The following is a 20,272-nucleotide window of genomic DNA, read 5'->3' on the forward strand; positions in this document are numbered from 1 at the left end:
GTCCAAGTCCTGTGGCTGCAAAACAAGCCCAAATCATCACCCCTCCACCACTGTGCTTGACTCTTGGTATGAGGCGCTTGTGCTGATCCTGTGGTTTTTGCCAAACAGAGCACTGTGTATTATGCCCAAACATCTTCACTCCAAAGGGATGTTTGAGAGGTCTTGTGGTTTATTTAGATGCAACTTGATGCTAACCCGAGCCCTGCTGCCATGTTCTTTATCCTAGCAACCTTTCCAAACAACCTCTCAGCCCGTGTCTAACTGTAGTTTCATGAATTTTAATATCTAACATACTAGCTGAGTCTTGTAGAGTTTGAGACGTGGCTCTTGGGTTCCTTGCACCCACTTACCTTTCTGAACTTTTAACTATGCATATTCCTGAATAGGTCTTTAAGGTCAGCTGATCAAGGAAGCAGAGTAAAGCACAGGAGGAGACCATTTAAATGTGACTGCGTTTTGACACTTTTCTTTTTGTTGTATTTCTTCTATTTTTCTGTATTTTCCTGCTCTAGTTTTTTCCTTATAAGTTTACAGCACTCTGGTCAACCTATGTTGGTTTTAAATGTGCTTATAAGTAAATTGACTCAACTTGACTTGTCTGAACATTGCACAGTCTGACCTTGGGTTGAATTTGCTGCCAAACCTCCTGCTTTTACATGATGTGATCAGAGTGGCCAATAATCAAGAGTGTCTGATCGCTCTTATTTCCTACAGAAGAGTCCGGGGAAGCATTTCTTTTTCACATGACACATGAGGGAGTAAAGAGATTTAAATGTTTAACAGACTAGGTTTCATTGAATTTGCCAGTTTAGCAAAAGGAAGATAAAGACAAATATTGACATATGGAAAAAGTGCATATTTAGGAGCTGAACATTTTAGTGGTGTGTACAAAACAGTTTAATGCACTTTTTCAAGGTTTGCATCAGGTGCAAAACGAGTCCATTTACTTTCACTACTCTCAGCTTTGCCCTGAAGCACCAACATACTTCAGTTACACTTCAGTAGCTTTCTGTGAGATTTTTCTTTGGTAAAACAGCCTGAGAGTAGAGTGTTAATTTGAGCATCAGGTTCCATTAAAGATGTTAAAGTCTTTTAATGTTTCTCTGAACTTCTGTTCCTAAGCAGGCAGCTTCTGTGAAGAGAAAAAGGAAAGAAATGCTTTTGATAATGATTCCTGTCATTGGTAAAACATTAACCATTTGTTTTTGAGTTTCCTTCTTACCTTTAGGCAGGGGGGGGGGGGGGGGGGGGAGAGAGAGAGAGGTTATACATGTGAAGAAAAAACAAACTTGCATCAATCAGATTTATGCAATCAGTGTGTCAGTCTTTGTTTTCCACTGAAGTTATTTTGCATGGCAGTGTGTGCGTGACATGAACTGGAGGTTCAGGAAGAGCCAGTTTCCACAGAGCTGTTCAGCTCGCTCATCCACTGTAACTGGTACACGGTGTTTGTGTGAAGATAAACAAGATGACAACAGATATGATTTTGTTTTTTGTTACAATACCTCACATTAGTTTGGTTTAAACGTGCAGTTTGACTTACTCCCCTGTACTGAAACTATTCAAGAACTGCCTTTGTTATACAAGCATTTAACAAACTTTGCAAGGAGTCCCAAGTACAACTGTAAAATCACGCAGGAGCAATGATATGATGCAGCAATAAAAAATTTTAAAAAAGCAATCGTACATTTTCAGACTTTGAGGAGGTCAAAGTCCTGTTATCAAGAAAACAGATGGAAGAAACATGCCATCAGATCATATGTGGAACATGCAAAGAAGCAGAGAACAAACTGAAGACGTCAATCTAAGCGTTTGTTGTTGTTTTCTGTAGCAAAGGAATATAATGGGAGGGAGTGACTTGCATGCGCTGACTGTAATAATAAAGCTATTTACACGCGCAGGAAAACAAGACGGAAGGGCTGAATTTTACGTGATTTAACGAATGATAAAAACAACAACACAAACTTGTTTGCCTGAATAATGTTGGGGAATTTACCCACTCAAAGTCTAGCTACATTTAATCACTTTACAAATTATGATAACAGATACACGCACACACTATCAACAAAAAACGTTGTCTTCATGAAATATTCATCACATGTTGACAAACAGCAGGAAGAAAATGGCCCAGAACCACTATTGTGGCACACATTTGTTGCTATTTTATTGTCATTTTTAATTCACACCAATATTATTATTATTACTGAACTGTAGACAACAGAACTGTGGATCAATCGGCCTCACGTACAGAGAGGGAAACTGTTTTCTGAAGGCAACACGCGTTTTTAATACAGTTTCCAACTGGACATAGGAGCAAATGTGTGAACGCATTTTTCAAGTTGTTTTCGATGTTTCTACTGGCTTTCTTTTATGCTATTGTGTATTTTGCTCCCGCCCACAAAAATCAGTGCTAGAGGAAAACAGCCGCTCCCGCTACTGATTGGCTCCGCGGTGCGCTCCAATCACCGCGATGTAGTGACTCTTCTCCACACAAACCCGAGCGGTCGACTAGTAAGGTTGTGACAAATGTAGCGAAAACACAAACAGGTTTTGTTTGGTTTTGTTTTTCTAACTGGATGTACTCCTGTTCGTGAAGACTAGAACAAGTTGAAGCAGAGGATTAAGAAAACGACAGCCGAGTAGTGGTCTAAATGGTCAGACTCGGAAGCAACGAGGGGATTTGGGAAGATTCAAGGACACATTTCTTCTCTATAAATACGATGGTGATGTTTATTTGATTCGACGCCAGCCTGGAGATTTGAATAAGAATGAAGGTCCTTGTGAAGAAGGTGCAGCAGGTGCTCTACGTCCTGCTGCCGTGTGTACTCCAGCTCTGCTGCGCTCAGACTCAAGGAGGTGGGTATAAACACCCGCACACACGTTTATTTTTATCATTAGCCTGGGAGAGGAACGATGAATACCCCCTCTCACTTCCACCTTAGTTAGAGGTAATCACCTGTCCTCACAGACCTCATATGCAGAACCTGTTCTGCATACTTGTTTGCTGTGAGTCACCTGCACCTCTCCCACGGCTCGATATGCTTTATCATGTTTGTGACAGAGTGGCCCAGCTTCTCTGCCTTACTGACAGCCAAATGTGCATTTCTTTAATAGTTCCGCAGTTGCAGTGGCTATTAAGTAAAATATCGCAAAATAAAAGTGCCCAAACTTTACATGGATGGCAACAGTTTGTGGTGTGAAGTAGAAAAAACACGAGTGCTGGTTTACTGCTTGCTCTTGGCATAGTTTAGCCTAATCTATAAGGGACATCACACTGAAACTGATCACATCTTAATGTGTGGGTTCATATAGGGCAACTAGTCATTATTTTCATTAGCGAATCATCTGTCAGGGTTTTTATTCCCCTCATCTGTTTAATAGTTTGATCATTTATATTCTAAAATTTCAACAGATGTTCTCTTCAAGAATAATTACACTTTTATTACCACATAATTAATCAATTGATCAGCTCTCAGAGTAACACATAAGCATTAAACGTCATATAGGTGTATGGGAAGTAAAGGTAGCATAGACTTAAAGTGCTCACATACATGAAACTTTTAGTTGTTTGCCGTGCTTGAGTGATAATAAAAAGAACTTTATTTGTGTGGCACTTTTCTAAACACAAAGTTTCAAAGTGCTTCAGAGTTTGAAATTATAGAAGCTGCACATTAAAGATGTACACGTTTCAACATATTCAACCACATATTCAACCACAGGGACACACAACATATAAACTTCCACCCACACAAAAAGACCTAAACCAGCGATGTCAGACTCAGTTTACGTCGCGGGTCACATACGGCCCACTTTGCTCTGAAGTGGGCCCGATCAGTGAAACGACGTGATTAATGTGTAAAGAAAAAAGTTAAATGCACAGACTGACCTGCATTTATAAAATATAGTAAGTTTTGTAAATCTAGTGGACTCACTAATAGTTCAAAAACAGGAACTTTGGTGTAGCATAGACGGGCATGGAGGTAGGCAGTCTTAATTGATAGGAAAAGCCATAAAACTTGTGAAAACACAATTAAAAGATCAAAATCTGTGCACTCTCTTACATTTTCTAAAGCTGTCCAGTGGGCCAGATTTCAGTCTTCGCTAGGTCGATTCTGATCCCCGGACCTTATGTTTGACAGCCACAATGAAAACTATGGCCCCAGAATATTGGGGGAAACATTAAGGGAAAAATGGCTTATAAAAATTAGTTTTTTTTAGTAGAAGGCTGTTCCAGAGTTTGGGAGCTACAACCTCAATACATGATCACCTCTGATTGTAAAGTAAGAGCATGGTACAGTCAGGAGATCCTAATCAGATGATCTGAATGGTCTGCAGTGGTCTCTTTAGATCTGTTACAAATGCACTCTGTCACCACTAAGCATTCTGATATGTTTGAGTTTTGATTTGAGTCCTGAAGGAACGCTGTGAACTTTGACTTTGTGTTATTGCTTTTGCCAGCTTTTACAGGTGAATTTCCAGGTGTGTCTCTTTTCTTAGTGTCTGAAAAAAACAATGCTTGGCAGGTGCTGTTCCGTGACTTACTGTGTAGTCATCACCACTTCCCAAAAAAAAAACAACTCATGAAAGTGCGGGAAATGACTCTAAACCTCTTGAAGAGGACCACTAATGCACAGCTTCATTCCTTTTGACCTGGTTATTAAACACATGCCGTCATTAATATATTAAATAATAGAGAAACTAATCATAACACTGGCCTGTGGTTTGTTGGCTGCTTTCTTTGTGTCTTTTTTATATGAAACATCAAAGTCGCTTTCTACAATAAAGCAAATGAAATGCTGTTCACACACTCCTTTGAGCACAAAGCCTAAAAGACAGCGTTACATAAAGCACACTCTAAGTGAACTGTACTGCTGCAGCCAAGTTGTAGTACTTGCATTTTTGGATGCAGTTGTTTTCCCAAGAAGAAAAACAAGGAATTTTATACTCTGAATATCATAACCTTTGCAAAACAGTCTCTCAGGTGTATCAGAGAGGGGGTTTCCTTTAATATTAGGAGGGGAAAAAGTCTTTTAAAAAGAAAAACTAGAACCTTTTAAAAATTGCACTCATGCAGGTGTGACCTGACCAACTAGCTGATGTGTCGAAAAGCAAATATGCTGTTGCTCCTGTTGCCAGAGTGCGATGTTAAGCAACCCTCTGTCTTGGTGTGTTCAGCAATGCTTTGTGGAGCACGTAAAGAGTCTTCCAATTCATTTACACACAATCTGTGCCTAGTCAATACCTCGCGAGTTGCTCAGGAGCCTGTGTTTGCGTTCGCGTGCGCACGTGTGTGCACGCTCACTTCTGAGTTATGCAGCAATCTCTGTACGTCCTGTGCCAAGTTTCTGTTTACCTCATCGTCTCAGCTGCTTTTATTAGGCTTGTTTATCTCCTCCTCCCTCTATTCTTTTCTTTCGCTGTCTCTTTTCTTTTCAAATACTGAATCCTTGGTAACAGACAAATGAAAATAACAGCTAAACCCGATCCGTGCTGCGTTTTCATCGTGTGTTAGGTTACCTGTCAGGACAATGACAACACGCTGAAGTGAGTTCACAATTCGTGCATGCTCGTTAGTGATGGATTTAAGTAGGAAGGCTGACATACCTCAGTGTTTGTAAAGAGTTGGGGTGACAAACAAAAAGTGTCGGCTTTGGACAGAGAGAGAGGTTTGGGTGCACATCTTGATACAGTACGACACTTGTTTTGCACTCTTTCAAAATGGGGCCATTGTGTTCGTGTGTGTCAATGTGTGTGCATTGACTCTAAACCCTCCACTCCATTCTTTTTTTCTCTCTCCATCATCCATCTGCCAACACTGAAAGTCCTCCTTTGACAGAGGAAAAACCCACTCAGCTTGTTGAGATTTTCAGCTCCCACAGCTGCAACTTTGTGCACTTCCTGTATGACAGACACACTTTGTCACATACAGTCCTGCATGCGTACACACCGGTTTTTCCCTTTCTAGAGGGCTGTGCTTATGCATGCTCTATATAAGTTACTGGGTAGAAGGTTGTGGACTATGTGTAGAGGTGTTGGCAAGTATTTCCCAACAGGCAATTCAGACATTGTCAACCACTGATAGCACTGTGCACCTCACAGGGTAGGGCAGACAAAGAATTTGACCTGTGAGCTGTGCGTGAGCTTTCAATTATTTGGATTTTAATTAGCAAAAGTAAAGCAAAGCAAAATATGAAAAGGAAAGGCCTCAAGAGGAAATAAAAGTAGAACAGTTTTTTTTCACTTGTTGCAAAATATAGACTTATAGACTTTTGTTTGGCATTATCTTCACATGATAACCACAGAACTACAACTTTAATCCTAGACTAATGTGTGAAAACTTCCAACTTTCCCACACTTTCAAATCTGCTGTGTGACTGCTAAATTGTCAAGGCCAGTTAACCTCCACATTACTGGGATGACAGCAGATAATGGTGATGTAAACCTTCACAGATTTTATTTTTGTGAACTTCACTCTCACCCCCAATTTGAAACATAGGCTTCCTGTTAAAGTGTTTTGTCAGTCCAAGCCGAGTAAACCCTGATCACATAATCAGGGCTATTCTCCAAGACTTAACAAAGCTCCTCATGAGCCCAAGAGAACATTTTACAACTGTTTGCACAAGCTAAGTGTGACTGCACGGTGAGCAATCACATCTTTATGTCTAATATCTGCAGAGTTTCATGTCACTTCACCATTATATGTTTAAGCTGAGCACGAGATGCTGCTTCTGCTGTCATCCTAGAACGGCGGTGAACTGTCCTGGACAGTTTGCAGGTGTTATGAGTAAGACATCATTTTCTGGAAAGCAGGATAAACAAATACTCGTCGTTTCTGTTATATTGCACTGGTGACAGGAGCTTCTGAGCAGGATATCTAAAAATAACTGTTAAAAGCAAACGCACACATGATGGCTAAACATCATGCAGCGTATTTTTCTGATTTGAGTCGTTTCATATTTTTAGTACAGAGCTAGGGTTTTTTTTGAAGATGGTGTTCTCAAAAACACAGTAAAGTAATCCTTATCGGGACTTTATGACATGCTTTTTGCAACATTGTATCACACAAGTACACACGCACACACACACTTTGACCTGCGCAGCGTTCCTTTGCTGTGAGGTTAATAATCATTAGTCTTTTTATGCCCTTGTTGATCCTGTTGTTCTGCTTTTACTGTAAATTTGTTTCAGTACAAAGTAATCCTGGGATAGTCGTCCATATATCCAGTACGCTGCAAGCACGAACTGCTGATAGTTAATTTGGCATAAACTGTAAGTAAATGTATCCTACAAAGACTTTCAAGCTTGCCCCGGGATCACAAAGGCTGCTTTTTTTTCATCCTAAAAATAACAGGTGTCTGACTTTATTAAGTATCACTTAATCCAAGAGGCAAAAATCCTCTCTCTTGATCTAAAATGGCTTAACTGGCAGGAAATGCATGTGATTGATACATTGAGACCATGAGCATGTGGGCATTCCTTTTAAAGTTTTTTTTAATGAGATTTTACATCATTGTTGTAGCGCAATTTCTCATCTTTCAACCACACAAGATGTAGTGAAGGTAATAGGGAGTGCTGTTAGTTATTAAAGCTGGGCTTACAGGTCATCCCAAAGGTGTTGGATCAGGTTGTAGGAAAGCAAACCAAGTTACTGGAAGCACTCTGTTGTTTAAAAGATAATTGTATGATCTAACTGTAAGTTGGATGTGCATAAAGCTGACATATCATACATAAGCATATTTCTGTGCAAAGTATTGCTTTTCTATGAGTTTCACATCAGTAGCCACACTCTGTTCACCGTCCGTGTTCCCGTTCTTCCATTTTCTCTCAGCAGCTTCTCTCCCGTCTAACATTTGAATAGCAAAGCAGCCTTCGAGTGATGCTGAATGGCTAAAGTCCCACAGACCATAAACAAGGCTTTGTATTTTTATTGGAAAGAAGGGCATGCTCTGCACAATCCTTAGCTCGTTTCAAACTGTTACAGTACATTTATTCATATTGAGCACACCAAACACAGTGGTGTGTAGTAAGTGGCATAAAGCACACTTTGTAAGGAATTATGCTGTTGACTCATTAATGATTCATTAGAACCTCTGTGGGATTATTTGTGTTGTGATATAATTGCTCAATCACCAGTGATGTTTAGCAGTTTTACCCACTTTATCTCAACTGAGTAAATAATGTACTCAGGACAATAATATATTCACACGGTGAATGAAATGTAGAGTACTGCTCCTGAGTTTGGGATCACTTAGAATGCTTATTGGGGTTTTGTTTTGTTTTTCTTAAACACAGACACATTTGTTTATATTTATATATATTGTAAGGCATGAAATTAACCCGAAATGTTGAAAAATACAAAGAGTATAATTTCAATCATATATAATTTCTCATGAGTCTTATTAGAAGATCCAACAACCACTGCTTTGTGTTAACTAATTAAAGTTTATCCTGTTAAAAGTAAGCATACATTTGACGTGTTTTATAAATTAAACATGGATGGATGGCCTCTGCGGGTTTGTTTATAGTTTAAAAACAGGTCTGAAACTTCTTTAAAATCAAGTCAGAAAAAATGTGGACAGATGCATAGATATAGATATAAAAAAAAGTTCCCACCAAGTAGCTGTGTGGCGTCTGTTTGTCAAACTAAAGACTTCCACTTTCTTTTCTGATAGGAGCCAGTTTGGTCTATCTGAAGGTAGTGGCACGCAGCGCCGGCACTACGGTTTCATAAGTCAGTTTTTTGGGCTTATTTTAAGACTGTAACCAGTGTTGAGGTCATTACCCAAAAAAAGTAATGTATCGAACAATTTCACCTGAAACTCATTGACACATACACACACCAGTTAGCTATGTAAACCTATAGGCTAGAGTCAAACACACCAACACAGTGAGGAGACAGCCAAAGCCACCCCAGAGTGATCTCCACAGCCACACAAACAGCCACATTTCTAAATATGTTTCTTTAATTGACAGAACATCTCTCTGCTGTGCTAACGTGAATGGAAAGTGTTTATTTTTAGCTCATTAATTAAACTGTTAAAACTGAACATGATAAACTAGGTAACGCAGTGTGCTGGAGGTTGTGGGAAATGGCTCGCTGTATACTGACGTGGATAGCCTTTTAAAAATCAGATGATTAATGAATCATTACAGCGTTTACTGTCATTCCCAACTCTTCTGGTTATTTGAAATGAGGACACATGTTTTTCTGAAAAAACTTTTTTTTTAAATCTAAGAACCTTTGCTTTTCACAGTGACCGTTTGTGACGGCACCAAGAACTTTCTGAGCACGACTGGGAATTCAGAGATCCAGTACAACTTGATGAAGACGAGGTACAATAACTGCGACATTGTGATGGGCAACCTCGAGATCACCATGATGGACCACACCAGAGACTTCAGCTTTCTGGAGGTGAGGTTGCAAACATTACAAACAACAAACCAAGAGAGAGTTTGACTACCGCTTTCACTGCAAATTGTGTCACTGACAAGATGAGTAAGGATGTGAATCAACCATTTTCATTCTGTTGTGTTTGATCGCTCTCTGTAATGGATTTTGTCTCAAATCCAGAATGAGCTCATTTATGCCCCCACTCCTTTTGTGCTAGTCATGCCACTGAAGTCAGTGACTAACTCAGTAAGCAAACACGCCCCTGCTGATTTGTGACCCTGATAACAATTTGATTGAGCAGAAGAATTGACAAACTGCATTTTTCTCTTCCTTGTTCTTTTCTTTTGCCTTGCAGTCTATCAAGGAGGTGACAGGGTACATCCTTTTTGCTATCAATGAGTTCAGCCGCCTCCCACTGCACCACCTGCGCATCATCAGAGGCAGCACACTGTATGAGGACCAGTATGCCTTGGCTGTCATGGTCAACTATCAGAGGGATGGGGAGCATGGCCTTCAAGAACTGGGCCTGACTCACCTCACAGGTACACAGAGAGTCACTCATTTGATGTATAGAGTGTGTTTAACATGTGGGAGGCTGGATTGGAGCAGATAAGAGGTCAAGTTGGATGTGGCACTCTTACTGTTGGAGCTCCCACACCTACACAGTTCAGCCACACCTTTAGAATACCGGTTGTTGAAACGCAGCAGTGTGTGTGTTTGTGCCCGTGTGTGTGCTTGTGTGTATAGGAGTGATATGAAGTCCCTGGAATGTACCATGTGCTCAACCGCTCAACTGCCAGTGTAACATGAGCTCCAGCACATGAAACGTTTGCTGTGTAGTAAACAGAGAATGGCAGAGTTTGTTAGGATGAGTCACAGGCCTGTTCGGGCTTGCTTTCCTAATTGTACTGCCCCATTTACACCTATGTGTACCTTCTACAGAGATCCTCAGGGGAGGAGTGAAGATCATCCGGAATAAGTATCTGAGCTACGCCCCGCAGGTGAACTGGCTGGACATAGTGAAGGATGGAACAGCCCAAATTGTGATAGAGGACAATGGGCCTGAAAGTGAGTGCACTGGGTTGTAACTACACACATAAATATGAGCACCAGGTATGTTTAAGGATCGGTTCAGATTTCCGTTTCACTATAAAACAGTTCAACAGAAATTCAGCAAAGGTAAACATGGAACTTTAAACTGAAAGAGGTAGCTGTTTTTCCAGTCTTTTCAGTGCTTATTTCCCTTTCTGTGTTACTGCCTCTCGGCCAAATCTCAGTGAAAGGAGGAGAAATCACTGTCGAGGAAAATTGGAGCAAAAAACATAGGTAACTTAAAAAGATCCACTCTTTGGAGTGCATATAATAGATGGATGTAGTCACCACGACTTCATCCGCTGGTTTGTGAAAGCATTAGACAGTCTGCGTCTTGTTTTTAGGAGCCAGAAGTGAATCCGTTTTAGCCGACAGGTTGGAATCTTAAGCTAATACTAGCAAGCTTAATGTTAATGTGCATCCATAGACTGATGCATTGCATTACACAGACACAAATACCTGCTAATTGTACTAACATACAAATAAAATAGTAGAATTTCACTCCACAAAATGATGCAATTAACCACACAGAAAACACCCAAAAACCTCCTTAAAAGGTGCAAACACGACAAACATGGTAAAGTGGACCATCTGAGGTGACACCTAGCAGACACGTGGTGGTCTAGCAGCCCCTGGTCTCAAACTTCAAAGCCTTAAAACAATTTAAACATGTGAGTCATTAAAAAAAATAAGCACAGAAGGTCAAATTAGTTCTAAAGACAGAAACCATTTTTTGTTTAAGTCTGTAAACATGTTATGTTTACGCTGGCGAAACATTTTAATATGAATGTCTTATTGGGGTTAACTCGCACTTGGATTCACCCTCAACTGGCCATTAGAGGAACTGCAGGCTTCATTTTTCAGCGCTGCAAGTTGCATCTTGTAACTTGTTGAGGTTTCATTTTTTTCTTCTGCTGAACTTTGGATTTAAAACAAAAAACAAAATCTGAACTTTTCCTTTAATTTAAGACTTTTGTTCTGGTTTTGTATTAAAATGCGGAAACTAATAAGAGTTTGTTTTTTTTTTTATCTCAGAGCCTTGTCACAAAGCCTGTGGAGACGTGCCATGCTGGGGTCCAGGAAATGACACATGCCAGATCTGTGAGTCATATCAAGCACCTTTATCTTTAATGTCTTGATTTTCCACGCACTGGTTACCTTGTGAGATGTCTCACACATGAATCATGGCTGCTGCCAGAGTTGTTCATTTACATTGCACATTGTTAATAATATACGTAACTTCAAAGTTAAAAGTTTAATATGCATCTACGGTACAGTTTTAGTTTCACGCCAGGTTTTTACAAGCGTCGACTCTCTTACAGTGACAAAGACCGTGTGCGCCCCTCAGTGTAGTGGCCGCTGCTTTGGTAGAAACCCGAGCGAGTGCTGCCACGTTGAGTGTGCTGGAGGTTGCACTGGGCCCAAGGATACAGACTGCTTTGTGAGTCCAAGTCTTCCACAGGCTTTAATGAGAAGATATTTTCACATGTTGCAGTACAGAAAACGCAGATGTAAAAATAAAACGTTCCTCTGTTATAAATTGCATTTTGCAGGCCTGCAGGAACTTCAACAACTCGGGCTCCTGCGTGCCTCAGTGCCCACAAACTGTGATCTACAACAGGCTTACATATAGAATGGAGCCCAACCCCAATGCCAAGTACCAGTACGGCTCTATTTGTGTGACCCAATGCCCCAGTGAGTCCCACACATGACAATATTCACATAAACTCAGAATTTATACATAGTTTCTTCCTGTAAGATTGCTGTTTTTATATATTTTTAATCATTGTTATGACTGCGCTGTTCAGCTTTCTTCACAGTGTTTACTGAAGGCGTAACGCAGTCACTGACGATCATTTATGCATTTATTCTCATGCGTTTTCTGTTTTTTTAATAGAAATCTTTGTGGTGGATGGCAGTTCATGTGTGAGCAACTGCCCATCTAATAAAATGGAAGTGGAGAAAAATGGTGTGAAAACATGTGAGCCCTGCAAAGGCCTCTGCCCTAAAGGTATTTCATGCAGATCGAACTCAAGCTCTCTCTACAGATACCTTACAGCTTTGCTGTTATTAACTGTTTCCTTCTCATCTTTTTTTTTTCCCAGTTTGCCATGGCACAAGCTGGACTGATTCAAACAGCGAAACGGTCGATGCTCGCAACATAGAAAGTTTCATAAACTGCACTAAGATCCAGGGAAGTCTTAACTTCCTGGTGACGGGAATAGAAGGGTAAAAAAAACTTTCTTTCATAAAACGCAGCAAAGATTTAAAAAAAAATTCTCTAGATCAACCTGCACTTTTTTGACGTTTTTGCAACATGCTTTTCCTTTTACTTACTTATTTCATTTTGGCTCAGTGATGCCTACAACAAGGTACCACCCCTTGATCCAGAAAAACTGAAAATCTTCAACACGGTGGAGGAGATTACAGGTGTGTGTATGTTGTGGGGTTGTGCTTTTTTTTTAGACTGTCACTTAGACTGCTTTTATCTTTTTATGTTATTTAATGCCATTTGCAGTCTGGTTGAGGCTTCTGAAAAACAATCTCTCTGTTTTCAGACTTCCTCAACATCCAGTCGTGGCCTGCAAGCATGTCTGACCTGTCAGTCTTCTCCAACCTCCAAACAATTCAGGGAAGAAAACTTTACAAGTGAGAAACAGTTGTTTTGTTTTTGTCTTTTCTGCATTGTTATGCAGACAGAGTATTTGCTGGAATATAAAAGTAATTTTGTTTTTATTTTCTTTGTTATTTCTAATTTTTATCCTATCTTGTTATCCTGTTTAGAGGAGTGGTTAGTAAAAGGTACAGTAAAGATTTCACATGCTCACATCTCTCTATCTCCTCTTAGAGCCTACAAATGTTCTGTCCGAATCCGTGGTGTTGGTATTTTTCAGTATGATTTTTTTCAGGGGTAATTCAGCACTGGGATTGTTTGGTTAAGCTGGCCGTGGGCACAACTTTTTAAAGCTGGGAGAGGCAGCATGTTTTTGACATCAATTTGACAAAGAAAAAGCTCTTTTCAGGCTGGTCTCAAGCTTCAGTAAATGAGAGGAAAGCAAGATGGGGTACATCAGAGTACTTTTACCTAGGTTTAAATCCCGTCTGAAACCAAAAGCACTAAAGCATTAAAAACAAACCGCCTTCTCAGCTTTAATGAGTTCACATATAACTAAAGAATTTACCAAAGTAGATTCTACAAAATTGATACCGCAGTATCAGTTTTGTTGTAGTATTTCCATACTACATACTACATGATGCATGAAAATACTGAAGATTAAACATGAATATGTTTGTTGGCTGTTTGTCTTTTTAAGTACACGGGTTATGCAATTTGAAAAACATGACATTCAGACACCGAATCACTGAATTCATATTGTGTCTAAAAGGTATCAAAATGAATAGATGGTGACAAACTTCTCAAAGAAAACACACTGTGAAAGATTATATTACATCATTAAATGTGATCAGTAAGAACAACAAGAAACACAAAGTGCCACACTGCTGGATTTTGTGCAAATACAGCTAAAGTGCATTAATTGTGTTTGTAAACCTTAAAAAATAATGTCTGACATCATGTTCTTGAAAACTGCTAAACCTAAAAGAAATATGGCTTTCAATATTCACTTTGATTTTGTGGTATTTTAAACAAAATTGGAACATTTTCATCCACTTTCTGACCTTTATTTACTTCCTGCTGTTCTACAGGAGCTATGCACTCATGGTGGTTAAGATCAATTCTCTGACCTCGCTGGGGTTGCGCTCGCTGCAAAACATAAATGATGGTGCCGTGTACATTAAAGGAAACAAGAATCTCTGCTATCATGATACTGTCAACTGGACACGGCTTTTAGGCTCCCGTCCACAGAAACGTTCAAAGCTCTTAGACGTCACCGACAACCAAAAGAAGGATGAATGTGGTGAGTGGGGACGGACCATTTAAAACTTGCAAGACGTGATTGTGAACAATGGCTCTGCTCATAACATCGTTTCTGTTTTGGTTGCGTCCTTAGTTAAAGAGAAGCATGTGTGTCACCCGCTGTGCTCCTCTGATGGCTGCTGGGGTCCGGGCCCAGACCAGTGTGTCAGCTGTAAGAAATACAGCAGGGGAGGAACCTGTGTACCAGACTGCATGTTCTTAACTGGGTCAGTATTCACAAAATGACGTATAAAGCAATTATTAATATAAAGCTTTAACGGTGTAACATGTATGCAGGTTGTTAGAGAGTGAATGACAAGAAGGAGTGGTATTAAAGAAACAAGCAGTGATTTAGAGAATTGATATTTTCTGATAGTTTTAAACAGAATTTACATTTTAAAGCACAAATACTCACACCCTGTTTGAAGTGCCACATTGCTGGATTATGTGCAAATACAGATAAAGTACATGCTTAATCGTATCCACCGTGCTCTCTGTGTACAAATCAACAGGGGAGACAAATCGAATGACTGATTCAAATGCATTGCTGCCCACTTCTAGTGTGTTATAAGTGAAGACTAAGAGTGATTACTGTGTATAGGTCTATACATTGTTAAGGAAAATCCTGAGCATTGGCCCTAAGATGTGACTAATGTCTGCTGTAAGTCTTTGAACTTGAATAGAAACTGGGTTTATGCCTCGATTGCAGGAAGCAGAGGGAGTTTGCTACTAAGTCAGGGGAGTGTCTGCCCTGTCACCCTGAGTGTAAGGTCCAGGAGGGGAAGGAGACGTGCACAGGCCCGGTATGTTTGACTTAAAACTTCTAGAAGGAAAAAAAAAGAAAAGAAAAGAACTGGCATAAGGCTTCTGCTGCCACCTAGCGGCCTTACAAAAATGGCTGTCCACCATAATGCCACTCGCCTTCAACTCTTGCAAAAACCTTTCTGCTTTTATTCACCCTTTTTTTTTTGTCTGCAGGGAGCAAATAAATGTCTAGCTTGTGCCAGCCTGAAAGATGGCCCACACTGTGTCTCCATGTGTCCTGAGGGTGTTATGGGGCAGGAGGGAACCATCTTTAAATATCCAGACAAGGAGGGCAACTGTAAACCTTGCCACAACAACTGTACCCAGAGGTAAGTACAAGTGGAATGATGTAGTTAGACACACACAATTTGCTTCTTTAAACTGATCCCCTGTGTTTATTGTTTTTAGGTGCACCGGTCCAGGAATCGGGGACTGTACAATATCATCTAGGTACATTTCAGGGTAAGTTCTCCTCTCATTCTGATATATGCTGTATGTAATTTTGACATTCAAGTATTAAGAGCTGACACTGTGCCCCTTTTCTCCTCTGCCTTTAGGCAAATGACCACGGCTATCGTACTGGGAGTGATTGCCCTCATCTTTGCTTCCTTCTCCATTTTCGTGCTAAGTATTCTCTACCGCCGAAGTCTCGCTATTCGTCGCAAGCGCGCCATGAGAAGATACATGATGAATAGCGAAGTCAGTATCTGTATTCGAGTGTTACTGTGCCGCTGTGCTTGTTTTGGGTTTGTCATAATTCATGCCCCTGTGTGCCTGCAGAGTTTTGAGCCCCTGGAAGATAAAGGGACAAAATATGAAGCTCGGACCCTTAAACCTACAGAGCTGCGTAAGATCAGGCTCCTGGGTAATGGAGTGTTTGGATCAGTCCATAAGGTACTTGAAAAGACAGACTCCTATAAAATGCTCCTCTTGTGCATTTTACTTTCTATTTAACAAATTATGAATCTGTCTCTCTGCACCTCACAGGGTGTTTGGATTCCTGAAGGCGACACAGTGAAGCTTCCTGTGGCCATTAAGACGATTGATGACCGCAGTGGTCGTCGGAAATTCTCTGGAGTGACCGATGTAAGAAACATAACAAAAAGAAGAAATGTGCTAAAGAGATATATTTTCAGAACCAATCACTCACTGCCTATGCAGAACCACATGCCAGGCTTCTAGGCGATGAGCATTTGACACTGAAAGTATGGATTATACAGATTTTTTTGTTGTGGAGCACCTCCTTTAATACCATAAATCTTGGTGATTGTTGACACTAAATTAAATCACTAATGATCTACTTATTCGGTTGCTACAGCACATGAGGACGATGGCAAGTCTGAACCACATTAACGTTGTCAGGACCCTGGGTATCTGTCCCGGTGACAGCCTGCAACTTGTTATCCCGCTCAACAGGCAAGGCTCGCTGCTGGCACATGTAAAGAAAAATAAGGGCAAGCTCAGCCCACAGAGGCTGCTCAACTGGTGTGTTCAAATTGCAAAGGTATGGAAGATGCTTAATATTTTTTGTTTGATGTCAAACTTTTTTATATATATATATATATATATATATATATATATATATATATATATATATATATATATATATATATATATATATGTATACAGTTTGGTTTATTCCTCCAAGTACTTCACCACCATTGTTGCTCTCTCCTGTCAGGGTATGAATTACCTGGAAGAGAACAGGATGGTTCACAGGAATCTGGCTGCCAGAAATGTACTCCTGAATGATAATTTCACTGCCCAGGTTTCAGACTATGGCATTGCAGACCTGCTCTACTCTGATGACAAGAAGTACTATTGCAACGAGCCCAAGGTCTGTTTTCTTTTTTGTTTTTGTTTCTTAGCAGAAAACGTGACATCTGGTCACACTTCTTTAAACAGTGTTAAATACCTTGCACACCTTAAAACATTATGCTGTTTTCTTTCAAAGACTTGACTGCTTGTTCTGCTGTTTTTACTCAAGTAACCAAGAGAGAACTTTTCTGTTCACAATCTTAGACACCAATCAGGTGGATGGCCCTGGAGAGCATCTTGTTCCGCAGATACACTCATCAGAGCGATGTTTGGAGTTATGGTGAGTTTTAAAGCGCTTTACCAGCGCCAGATTGTTTCATACTCACGTATTAAAGTACGCAAATTTCGGAGTCAGTATAGGAGAAGTGTAAATGCAGGCCACACTAAATTCTTCACCCTGCTTTAGGTGTGACAATATGGGAAATGATGTCTTATGGAGCAGAGCCGTATTCAACGATGCGACCACAGGAGGTTCCCGATCTGCTGGAAAAGGGCGAGCGTTTGCCCCAGCCTCAAATTTGCACCATAGATGTCTATATGGTCATGGTTAAGTGTGAGTACCTCACTAGTATTTCTCATTTTCATGTGCAGCCAGTAGTGCAAATACCAGTGGCGTGGACTGAGGGATTGCAAAAAAAATATGCTGGACTGAAATGTCTGTGTGCCATTAAGTTTAGTATAAATTCATGGAGCTCAGAAGATGATTTGGTTCATAAACCTCTGATTTTTTTATCTGCCACGTCCATTAGGCGTGACATATGAATAAAATGTTAAAACTAATTTGCACATTTTAACCTGACAGACATTAAAATAAATATGAAAATGACTGAAAGCCGCCGAGTATTAAGTAGGCTGTCAATTCTTCATTTTGTAATTGGTTCCGATGCCCTTTCATGACTCTCCAGGTTGGATGATTGATGAGAATGTCCGTCCAACATTCAAGGAGCTGGCGAGTGAATTTACCAGAATGGCCAGAGACCCACCTCGCTACTTGGTGATCAAAGTAAGACAGTTTCATCACAGTACACTAAAGTGGCGCTTCAGTTAAAGCTATGTGTAGTTTGCTATGTGATATATATATATATATATATATATATATATATATATATATATATATATATATATATATATATATGATTTGCCTTGTTTGGCCAGGAGGACTGTAGCCAACAGGACTCATCCCCAGATGAACCCATCCAACGAAGTGCAGACCTGGATGACTTGGATGATGTAGATGTCAACCTTGAGGACCCGTTGGCAGATGAGAAAGAAGATGACTTGTCTCCAGCCAACTACTACATGGCAAAAAGTCTCAATCGTTACTCTAGGATGGACACTCCCAAAGTAGGGCATACCACTTTCCTCTTAACTTAGTGTCAACTTTAGAAATCATATTCCTGGGCAAGATACTGAATCTCAAAATTTCCCCAATGCACGATTTTTTTTTTCTTCAAGTGTTTAATGAATGTGCATGTGTGTGTGATATCATCCATTTACTGTCTCTTTTCTTATAACAGGTGATTCTTAATTCATCCAGCGGAACTGGATACCTGCCCATGACCTCAGGTGTTGACAACCATACACAGGTAGATAAAAGAGACTTTTGTTTTGTTAAACCAATTCGTAGTGTTTATACACATGACCAGAACGAGTCCACTGAAGATTTCTGCTGTTACCAGTTTGCCAATAGAGTTCTGATTGTGTTTTGTTGGGTAGGCGATGTGGCAGTCACGCTCTCGGCTAAATTCTGCCCGTACTGTGTCCGAGAGCTCGGAAGGCTGCGGCACTGGAATGGAGATGGAGATGGGTGAGGACTTCCCCTTAGCAGGGAGCCTGAAAAGAAGACGTCATCGTGAGGACAGCGCTTATGTGTCGCAGAGAGACAGCATGTCCGGCGGGCCACCTGAGACTCCCTCACCAGAGATGGAAGAAGAAGATCAAAACGGATATGTGCTTCCTGGAGGGAGCCCGGAGAGAGGTGATACCATAATTGTTAATTTACAACACACTAACAGTTACCACTTGGAAATGAGCAGCAGCCCTAGAAGATTAGCTGTACTAAGCCAGCTGTTTAAAATACTTTGTCTTTATAGCCCCAGTTTAGCTAGTCTTTGTTTTTTACTGTTATCTGTTTCTTTCAGATACGTTGCTTTTCTCATCGCGAGCTGCTCCTGGGAGGATGGGAAAGTCTCGTTCATCAGAGCTCCTGGACGACCCAGATGATGAAGAATACGAGTACATGAACAAGCAGGTGTGTTTAACACCTGTATCACTCAGGCAAGGCAGCCAGTGGCTGAAGCCGAACAAGAAGCGAACCTCTTCAATGTCATCACACGTGACAGCGTCCTCATGTGACACCGGTGTGTCGGTGGAGGTCAGGGGAAGCTACACCAGGAGCAAGGACAACTCTGACTCCGAGCAGCAGGGTTCCAGTGAAGTTGAGTATGAATACATGGACATCAGAGGCGGTGAAAAGCTGGAAGGTCCGCCAGTACGTGACCCTCCTCCTCCTCCAGCTCCTGTGAGGATGAGCAGCAAGGTGGAAGAGGAGGAGGATGAATACGTGGAGGACGGTAACTATCATTACACAAACAGGCAGCCAAAGCTACGACAGGCTCTTCAAGACAAGAAAGAGCTGAATGTAGAGGGGACAGAGGCAGATGAATACGAGGATATGGACTGCTTTTCTGCCCCACCACCTGGCGGAGATGGTGTGGTGTATCAAAACTTACAGAGGGAGGAAAATGGGGCAGCGGGGCGCAGAGAGCAACACCAGTCTATGCGGGCCGGAGTCAGGGTTACGGAGCCTGCTGTCGGTGACAGATCTTTCGACAACCCAGGATACTGGCACAGCAGGATGTTTCTTAAGCCCAGTGCTGTGCCAACATGAAGAACATTTTAAATCTCATGGACTTCCCTCTCAAACACAGTCATGAAGGATCTGAAATGAGAAAAGCAACCAAAAGCCACGTTAAAGATGTAGCATGTAACAAAATGTACAAAACCCCCCAAACAACACGTGACTATTTTGCAGCTTTGTCCTTTGTTATACATCAAAATTGTTTTTATTATGTGATACAAGCTATATTTTTGTGTTTACATTGTAAATAAAGAGATTTCAGGTAAGAAATTGTGACAATATCATTTGAAGAATCATTTAAAGATGTTTACTCAATAAAAATATTTTGAATACTTGGTATGGAACTGCAACATTTTTATTTTAAATGAGCTGGTGAACTGTATAATGATGC

General features: G+C 40.6%; 1 protein-coding gene across 2 annotated transcripts; it reads left to right on the forward strand.

Moving 5' to 3' along the window:
• The first annotated feature begins 2,454 nt into the window (after positions 1-2,454).
• On the forward strand, positions 2,455-20,212 carry LOC308402650 (receptor tyrosine-protein kinase erbB-3-like). Of its 2 annotated transcripts, none has more exons than XM_080891639.1 (29): positions 2,455-2,856; positions 9,255-9,412; positions 9,747-9,933; positions 10,334-10,459; positions 11,519-11,584; positions 11,806-11,924; positions 12,037-12,178; positions 12,381-12,494; positions 12,589-12,712; positions 12,840-12,913; positions 13,042-13,132; positions 13,268-13,285; positions 14,189-14,400; positions 14,494-14,626; positions 15,109-15,202; positions 15,378-15,532; positions 15,612-15,665; positions 15,761-15,902; positions 15,984-16,097; positions 16,191-16,289; positions 16,522-16,707; positions 16,885-17,040; positions 17,226-17,301; positions 17,428-17,574; positions 17,927-18,024; positions 18,180-18,365; positions 18,539-18,607; positions 18,738-18,999; positions 19,163-20,212. In XM_080891639.1, the coding sequence occupies exons 1-29, from the start codon at positions 2,769-2,771 to the stop codon at positions 19,909-19,911; spliced, it is 4,239 nt and encodes a 1,412-aa protein (XP_080747765.1). In that variant the 5' UTR covers positions 2,455-2,768; the 3' UTR covers positions 19,912-20,212. The 2 variants fall into 2 exon arrangements, with proteins under 2 accessions (XP_080747765.1, XP_080747764.1); XM_080891638.1 differs by having other exon boundaries at positions 2,456-2,856; positions 18,177-18,365.
• The last annotated feature ends 60 nt before the right edge of the window (positions 20,213-20,272 follow it).

Source organism: Rhamphochromis sp. 'chilingali', assembly GCF_963969265.1.
Source record: "Rhamphochromis sp. 'chilingali' genome assembly, chromosome: 9".
NCBI lineage: Eukaryota > Metazoa > Chordata > Actinopteri > Cichliformes > Cichlidae > Rhamphochromis > Rhamphochromis sp. 'chilingali'.